The 10,005-nt window shown below is 31.9% G+C and overlaps 1 protein-coding gene across 1 annotated transcript in view; it reads right to left on the bottom strand.

Moving 5' to 3' along the window:
- LOC118193404 (USP6 N-terminal-like protein) overlaps window positions 1-10,005 on the bottom strand; it is a 148,195-nt gene that overhangs the window by 14,735 nt on the left and 123,455 nt on the right. Inside the window, exon 13 of the mRNA XM_035364485.2 lies at window positions 4,409-4,734. Within this exon, the coding sequence (XP_035220376.1) occupies window positions 4,409-4,734 (326 nt within the window). The remainder of the gene's footprint in view (window positions 1-4,408; window positions 4,735-10,005) is intronic.

Genomic DNA, 10,005 nt, shown 5'->3' with positions numbered 1-10,005 from the left:
AAATGTTCCACAATCAAAGCAATTCAGCACTTAAGCATTTAGGATTTCATTCACTTTAACAAACTACTTGACTTCACACAGACATTAGCAGTAAATATATACTTGATTAACAAAAAATGGTACAGTTAAAGCACTATTAATATTCCATGGAGGTTTTCCTTCATTTATTAATACTAAATATTTCTTTCTACTATCCTTGATTGTTACTCTGCATGAGGTACTAATGAGAACTATGGTAATGGATAGTAAAATAAGACAATTAGGAAGCTAACAATTTATAAATGAAGCAATACACACATAAATTTGTAGTTTTAGTCTTCAAAGTAGAACATGCTATAAAAGTATGATATACGTCACAGAGAGGTAAAGGAAGGAAATCAAGGGAGCAACTGAAGAACTTGCAAATTAAGCAAATGTTTAGGTTAGGTTATTTAATCATGGCAAAGCCTCGAGGGCTATCTGCCTAAGGGGAGGGATGCCTTCGAGGAGGACTTTCAAAGGGAACTGGCTCGTATAGACATTACACATGGGGAAAACCACGAAAACAACCATGCAGCCAGCCTGTTCACGGGATTCAAACCTCGGACCAAACTACCAGTGTTCAGCGACTTTACTGCTGGGCCAGCAAATGTTTAATAGACCACTATTAGGGCTTAAACCAGTGAGAAAATTGTTGAAAACTGCATTGATATCAATGTCTGAGTTAAATTTTCAACAAAATTTTTTGCTATAGCATAACTTGTCAGAACCTGAACTTTAAAGCAATTGATCAAACTAAATTCTTTGTCAGTGTTCTGATTTTAGTAATTTTTAAATTGATGCAACACTTTTTTAATAGTGTCTGTATGTTCCATCAAACATCGCCAGCATTACTATATATATAAAAAAAATGCATATTTTAAAGAATTAAAAAATGCATAATGCATGTCATATTCTACTATGTACACATATTTGTAGGTAAACCCATCACATATCTCCTGCAGAATATTTTCAACCTTACACAGTTTTTATCAGAGTAATGCAAAGCATTTTGTGTTAGAGTGCTAACACTAGTGAAAGATACAATGGAAGAAAACTCTATATGTTTGTAAATCAGAAAAACATCAATAATCATGCCATAGCAAACCAGTACGTTCAATATATTTTTAATATTTTTAATGATATATATTTACCAGAAGTACTTTGCAAATGCTCACGATAAATAAATGACACAGATATGAAATGCAAAGCTTCTTTACCCACATTTCATCATATTGGAATACATGCACACAAAAGGAAATACATATTAACATATGAAACTATTTTGAAATCACAAAATCTGATTTGAAACTGTGATAAGAATACAAGACCTGAACTGGAAGCTATATTGAAAACAGTTTAATTATCTTTATAACAAATAGCATCAAGGTGAATAACACTGATCAATATGATACATTTAATGTTGAATGTGAAAAAGCAGTAAATACAATTTCACTGGAAATTTCACTTATGCTTCATCTTTGAAAAGCAATGTATTAAGATTGACATTATTAAAAATATTTTTCCTAAAAAAATAATTAGCTAATCCATTTTGTGGAGATTCAAACATATATGATCAATGTTTACTTAAATTATTATCATCAGCTAAGGACTATGAATACAGTTTAAATACGGTTTAAATCTGATCATCAGTTTAAATCTGGTACAATGGCATGCAGAAATTATAAAATTAAAAATATGAAACCGAAATTTATGAAATAAAGAACAATTATGAGCTAAACGGTATCAAAATTAACAAAAAAAAAAAAAAAAAAAAAAAAAAAAAGCTTAATATTTATTTGTTTACTTTATTAAACATTTCTTTCAATGTAAGTTGTTTAAGTTGCTTCATTTTTTATGTGATAATACTTTCTCTTTAATTCTATAAACATACATAATTTCTTGTTCAGTTACAAAGTTCCGCTGTTCAAGTCCTATAATTGCTGTGTCGAGAATACCGACTAATTGTCACTTTCTTCGCTATCAGAAGTGAATTATAATGACGAGCAATTTGATTTAAATCATATCAAAGATGGAGTACATCGAGATGAAATACTACACTTAGTAAGGAATTATAAGCCAAATAAAATAAAAACATCTGCCCTGAAGATAAGGATAGTGCTGACAGATTAACTTCCAGTTAATTGCGCGCCGCGACGCCCCCCCCCCCCACACACGCAGAGCAGCGTTAAATTGATAAATAGATTTTGGAATGGTTAGATAAACAAAGGATATGCCTTTATCCATTTTTTGCAGCAATTCCACTTTTTGTTTAATGGACTTTGAAATATACTTTCGCTTTGTAAATCCCTTACATATTAGTAAATATATATCAGAAATTCTATTTGACATAATCGAAAGTTCAAGCTTACTTTTATAAAATTGCTCTAACCGTCTGCAAAAAATAATACGCTGGATCCAATTCGAAGATTAAGGAACAACGCAATCTGCAACATTAACTGAATTAGATAATTTTAGCTTAGCTTATACCGTCCGTTATACATTAAATGCGCATTCGTAAACGTATTTTGCTCATGCGCACACGCATATTCGCAGCCGTAAAGGTCTTACGCGCATGCGTTAATGCAACACATGCGCAGAAAGTTTGTAGCCTTGAGGTCTGGATTATAGATCATACTGGATTATGGGTGTCCGAATTAATGACTTTTAACTGTATTGTTTTATTATTGAGAAAAATATGAATATGTTGGAAAACCAGCAAACGCACAATCCCTGAATCTCCACAATAAAACTCATGATCAAAAGAAAAACACTTTGATATTTTACTTTCTCTGAGAATGTAAAACTTTAATGTTTTAGTAGTAAATATTAAAATTATGATTTTACTTAATAAAAGGAGAAGAAAATTACAGAATACTGAATCAAGCTCATTTTTCAAATTTGCAAGACCTTACAACTTCAAAAAGCTGCAAGTAAAAATAATTCCATATTCAAAGAAATAACAACTGAAAAAAAAAAAAAAAAAAAAAATAGTAAATACAATACAAAGTCCATAATCCGGACCTCAGAGCCACAAACTTTTTTTTGTATGCTTTACGCATGCACATGTGAATTAGGATGATGTGTCTCCAGATACATCTTAAATACATCATGAGAATCTTACGTTCTTAAGTTCGTGTAACAAGAAACAAGAAGGAAGGGTAACTAACCCTTTATTATTCCAATAAGATTTAACAAAAACTCCGTCTTGGAGTGTACAATAAAAGCCGACCCTTGGGCTTGAACTTAAGAGACTAAGAAATAAACTAAAATTAACTAAAGGAATATAGGCGAAGCTATCAAGATTCTAAATGAGTTGGCCCCTTAACTCTATTTGACTACGAAGCTTATCAAGGGTTTGAGTACGGCCGAGTGTAATAACAGCTTTGAGAGAAAGAGTAGCCAAAAGGCAGATGCATGCAAATCAGAAACTCTGATTCTCTCTAACTCTGCAAGTAGACTTAACGGTTTAACTACTGCTCCTCCTCATTAAGTATTCAGAATGATTCCAAAACTACGCTCTGGCTGGAAGTAGTAAGTTGAAGTTAAGAATTTGACAGGAAAGGAACTTTAACTTAAAATTTAACTGTTAATAAAATCAACATAATCCTTACAATGTTAAAAAATGCTTTGCATAATTTATGGCCAGCTACCATATTTCATGGTGAGGACGATGAAGATGATAGCCGCGAATTTGAAGGTTTTCGGACATCGCAAACTAAAGGTGAAATTTTCCAGCTACAGGATTTTGTAAAGAAATATGGAGAAGTGGTAATAAATGAAGATGATATAACAGAAGTTTCTCATTGTGACAACAATGCTCATATTATCAATTAATTAACGGATGGCAAAATCTGTAGTATGGTTCTAGATCCAGAAAATACCGCTTCTGATAGGGAAGAAAGAGACCGAAAACGAAAAACTTTTGATTGACAAATTAGTCGGTATTCTAGACACAGCAATTACAGGACATGAACAGTGGAACTTTGTAACTGAACAAGAAATTATGTCTGTTTATAGAATTAAAGAGAAAGTATTAGCACAAAAAAAACGAAACAACTTAGATTGAAAGAAATGTTTAATAAAATAAACAAATAAATGTTAAGCTTTTTTTTTTTTTTTTTTTTTTTTTTTTTTGTAAATTTTGATACCCTTTAGATCATAATTGCTCTTTATGTCATAAGTTACGGTTTCATATTTTTAATTGTATAATTCCTACATGCAATCTTACCAGACTTAAATTGATGATCTATAATCTGGAAAAACCTCTAATCCGAAATCGCCGAAGTCCCGACGGGTCTGGATTATGGACTTTGTATTGTATATAATATTTAGTTAAAAACACACATAGATAAAAACTCAGCTCCATAAAATCAATAAAATAACAAACCGAGTCGTTTATTTCATATACAGGAATATCTTGCTTCGGAAGAATATGGTTGTTGATTCCATTTTGTTTTGTCTCCATTGGCTGACATTTGGTTTCTATGTCAACCTTATCTTCTTTAAGCATGAAAGATTCAATTAAACCAAATGGCTTCTGAGGAAGTTCATGAGCGGGTGCTCTGCCAGGATGATCTAGTTTATGTTTATGTAATTCCTCCATAGAGGCCTGCAAGGCATCAACAGCTGCATCATCATGATACCCAAAATCTTGTTCAAGCTTCACCTGAAGAAATTCAACTAATTCTTCCATGTTCATTTTTAACAGTGTTTCTATCCAAAAAAGAAATACAATGTATAAAAATATATTTTTAATGCAATGAATAATATGCAATATAAGATCAACAATGTGCTCAGCACAAAGAGTGAAAAGAAATACAAATAAAATGACTACTTTTAAACAATTCCTATTTTAAAAGGATTATGATTTTAAGACTACACTGAATTTAAAAGATTATGATAAAAATATTTCTACACTGGTTTCCAAAAATTAAGGAAAATCACAAAAATAGTGATAATCTCATTCAAAAATAAACATATCCATATAAAATTTGAATACATTTTCAATTAAGAGTTGCTGAAAAAACTTCAGTATACAAATTAGTGGTGCTGCAACCGGAATACATCATCGGCGAGGAGCATAAATTTGCACGTTTGAGAGCAAACCTGCAAATTTTGCTGTTATACTGAGATAAGAAATCTGGGTTACCTAGTTCGTAAAAATGACCTCCAGGCATTATTTGCTATTGGGAGACTTAGAGGCAGGATAAAGTAAGACAGAAAAGGCCAGATGGCTAAATGCGACTCCTGTGGTTCATAGACTTTGGCAACAATTTGTAACCATAGATTAGGCATCCAGGAGGTTCAGACAAGGACAGCTAACTGCTACAAGTGCCGATGACTGATATTTGTTGTTATGCGGATGATGGAATAGAACCACAGCTCCGACTCAACTCAGATCCTTCCTTGCTGCATCTACTGAAAGTTTGGTGTAAACGTCAACCATGCCTAGACATCTTTAAGCAAGGTGATCGGACATTTGCGTGCTGCCCATGTCACAATGCTTGAGGTGAGCACATCAACATGCTCACTGTAATGCAGATCAATGTAGGGCTGTTCTCATTACGGATGAACCCAGGTTTATGATAAGTAGATGTTATTTGATTTGGAGAGAACCTGCAACCCACTATCATCCATTAAATATCTGCGAAAGAGATGCATGCAGTGTCTGTGTTTGGGGTGTGTCTTTTTTGGGTGGATGGGAAGACCTCCATGTCTTTCCAAGTGGAACTATGTTTGGTATGCTTCAGGAAGACATATAGGGGCTCTCAAGCCTCCTCTTCAGACCCTTTCCACGTTTGTAACTGCTTTGCAAGAGCAATAGCTCTCACTTCCTACGGAACTCACAGACCACATAATTGACATCACACATTGCTGTATGTGCTGTATTGCTTATAGAAGAGATCATATTCCATATTGAAAGCAATTTTCCTACACCAAACTGATACATCCGATTTGTTCTTTTCATACGTATGCTAATTTCTAGACCACCATAATAGTTTGCTAATTTCTTTTTATGTTATTTTATTCTTTGTAATGTGTTGTGTACTGTGGGTCAGTTTCATAAAATTCTACACATAACTTAATGAGTAGTTATCATTTTTCCTTAATTAATGATAACCAGTGTGTATTCTAAGCCTTCAAAAAATGCTATTTTTATACATCATGTGCAATAATAAGTAAAAGGTTTCAGTTCTGTCATAAAATAGGCAGGTGGCTGAAAATTGAATTGCACATCATACCCAATTTTAAAAATTTTGAAAACTTACATATTGTTCCCACTGCTATACGGTTTAGCATTTCCTGCTTCATATTATTTAATCTTTTATTTTGCAATTTGTTTGATCTATGAATCTAGCAACCAAGTTTTGTTTGGAATGTTGTGATGAGGAAGCTATCATTCTAAGCTATGCAGCATTTAATTTATGCTACAGAAATATTGAATGTTATTTATCACATTAAGATGTCTGGATCATTGTATTAACTCATACATGTAAATATTTTCATTTATCTCTGTATATTTGTCAAGTGAAAATAAATCATACTTAAATTATGCTGAAATTTCGAGTAAAAAAAAAAACTGGTGTCTGTGATGACATTGTACTTTGTATTAAGTAGTGAACCAGAAGTCATCAAATTTACGCATTGAGTATTACTTTACTGGGTGTAAGTATATAATTTATGAATTTATTTAATTTTCTACTGCTTCTGAGTTATTTTATACAAAAGTTATGTTTCATATAGAATGTTTATGTTCAATATGATATGTATTTATGAAAATTACAATGATTCTATATTCAGAACAGAGGCTGAGGCTACAGTAAAGGCTTATCAAGCAAAACTTGAAATTAAATTACGAGCTGAAATAACGAATATACACCATCTTTTTATTTTGGTGGCAAATTGGTGATATTCATCTAAGATTAATGTGGAAAGGAACATTCATGCTCAATTTTTCAAACTTGTCCAGAAAGCAGAACATTTATTTAAAGTAGATGAAGAAATTAATGAATTAATTTGTTTTATGGATGAAGAGTATGATGCAATGGAATCTTACAGAAGACACATTTACTGAAATATGAGTTACACATGAGAAAAATTATAAGCAACATAATCACTAATTTTTAGTAAGCTTACATTTGATAATTTCAAACTTTCCAAATTACGTCTTAAAGAGTATGATCTTATGCCCAAGCCACAGGTTGCATTTTGAAATCAGTTTTGTTGAGTTCATACAGATGAAAATTTAAGACGGGGGAAAAAATCTGAATATTTGCTTTATTTTTAAAACCAAAAACTAAAGAGCTCAAAGTTATCCACCTTCTAAGGATAACTACCTGAACGTTATTGACCACTTAAAAGGCCCGATGATTTGGCAGAAAGGGCTTACTGATTTAAGTTCACATTCGAGATCTTTTGGCATTAGTAAATAAAAAATGTATCCTCAAGTTAACTGATTTATATAATAAGCTTAATTAATATCTACAGGCCTTAGAGATATAGGGTGTCACAGCATCAAATTATGCAGCAATGCTGTATCCATGTCTTCCAGCAGAAATCGTAAATGCTTGGGACAGGTGTAAACTAAACAGACAAGTCAAAAGAAGAAGAATCAGTCCTTGCAAAGGAAAAGGTTTAGGAAAACTTGATGTCTTTCCTATGTTGTAAAGCAGATAGTGAAGAGCATTGTGTTTTAGCAGTAAAATACATTGGGAAGTGGTACGAAATGAAAAGAATTCCATAAATCAGTTCAGCAAGATAAATCTACTATTGCTACTGTAATTTCAAATACATGTGCAAGAAAAATAAGCCGTATATTCTGTGACTGTCCTAATCCAAGTCAGGATTCTAAAAAAATATCAACAATGAGTTACGATGACAAAAATGCTGCCTTGTTTCCCTTAAGCCTGGTCATATGGGCCCCCCCAAAAAAGTCAGATTAGTGGAAAATATTTGCATACAGAAGCATTATATGTTATGCAAAGATACTGATTCCTTATCAAAAACAAAGAGGCAAATAAAGAGCAAAAATCTACAGCGACTCTGTTGACAAATCTTCTCTCAGACTGTAAAATGTATCTGAAAACAATCATGATCAGACTACAGCACAGGGGCAAGGAAATGTGTGAGCGAATATTAATGGATCATATCATTCTTAGATTGAGAAGATCTTAGCTGCTGAGTTAAATCTTTCTCCTTCCGGAAAGGAAGTGTTGTCTCAAGGACTGTTCATCGGAGCTATTTCTGCAGCTGCTAAGCACAGTAGATAGGCAATAACTACTCAAAGTTTTGATCGAAGGTACTGTATTTCAATATCTCTGCCTGATCAATCAAAGATTTGCTCAACACTACCCAGAATATGTTATGGAATATTACTTGCTCAGCTTGCTTCTTGAGGCATAAATTTGACAGATGCATAGACTCCAACCTTCAGCAAACCTTGTCAGTAGTCAACGCGAACGACATTTTTACAACTTTGAAAATGTGCGCGTAGCGTATGTTGTAATTAACCATTAATTAATTTTAAATTAATAATTAATTGTAATCAATTTTATTACATTTAAAATCCATATACATATAAAACTGAATAATTAAAAATATACCTTGTAAATTATATGCACATTTAATTAGAAATTTTCTTTTAACTCCTCAAGCATTCACTAATAAAAAGTACTTCAAATCACTACTAATCATAGAAAAAATCAGAAGCTATAAATCATATCTTTATTCTGGATATGATTTCTACAGGGAAATAAAATTTAAATAACCAAGAATGATACATATATGTATTAAACAAAATACGCATAATTTATGAATGCAAAGATTTATATGTAGCATGCTTAGCAAGCTTAAGTTCTGATTTTGAGAATGTTTTTTTATAACACAGTTCTTCATTTGCCTGCATATTTATTTTTTCAATCAAAACTACTTCAAGAGTTTTAAGACCTAAATTTGGTCGAAATTCTGTCTGATTTTTTTTAACAATAGAAAAAATTCTTTCGCAAGCTGCATTTGAATGAGGTATTATTAAGACAGCAAGCATTACAGAAGGCAATACTTTGTATTTAATACACCCATTCATATTTTTTAATTTGGCAATTTCTCCCCATGCTATATCAATACGCAAATCTACAATTTTTTTCAAATCATCTACTTGATACATGGAAAATTCAATTTCTACTTGATTAAGACATTTTTCATCAATAATGGATGGAAAAGTATTCATCAAGTAAAGAACAGATGAAAATGAGACTTCAGTTCTCAAGTTGATGTCAGCAACTTCAGCATGTTTTAGAAATGGATCACTCAGTGGAAATTTATCAATTATATATGAACATGCAGTTACAAAAAAAGCTCGCACAGAATTGAAAAATGATTTCACTTCACTTTCATTCAACTTGGCATTTTTTAAATATAGTCTTGTTTCCGCACCAATCACTAAATTTTCATTTTCTTTTTGTTTACTATACTTCTGAAATGGAATAGACGTTAGAGTAACATCTTCATTTTCTTTAGAAATTACTGATGGTTTTACGAATCTAACAAATAAATTCATTAAAAGTTCAAATGTTCTCTTCTCAATTTATGTATATAAGGAGCTTGTTGTTGCAAATTAATATTTACTGTTATAAACAAAGTATTTTTCAAAAATAACAAGTACAATTTGGTGGTCGGTGACTGTAAAATTTTTTTAATGTTTTGCAATCTCTTTCCTTCATTCTCACTGTTATCTGGTTTATCTCCAAAAAAATTTATCACAGCATCCCACTGTTCCAAAATCCTTGTTATAGATTCTAAAAGAGACAACCATCTCGTACTGCAATATTTCAAAATTTTATGAGATTTTGCATTCTGTCCCAAAATTTGTTGAGCAACTTTGAAGCTATGCTTCCGTTTCGAACTTTTCTCCAAGTAAAAATATATATCTATTATCAACATTTCAATTTCTGAGCCAATTAATTTTTCAGTAGCTTTTTTTGCAGC

The sequence above is a fragment of the Stegodyphus dumicola genome, chromosome X2, assembly GCF_044657685.1.
Source record: "Stegodyphus dumicola isolate Sdum_Otavi_A_Nest chromosome X2, ASM4465768v1".
Taxonomy (NCBI): domain Eukaryota; kingdom Metazoa; phylum Arthropoda; class Arachnida; order Araneae; family Eresidae; genus Stegodyphus; species Stegodyphus dumicola.
This window is presented reverse-complemented; position numbering and strand designations above follow the sequence as displayed.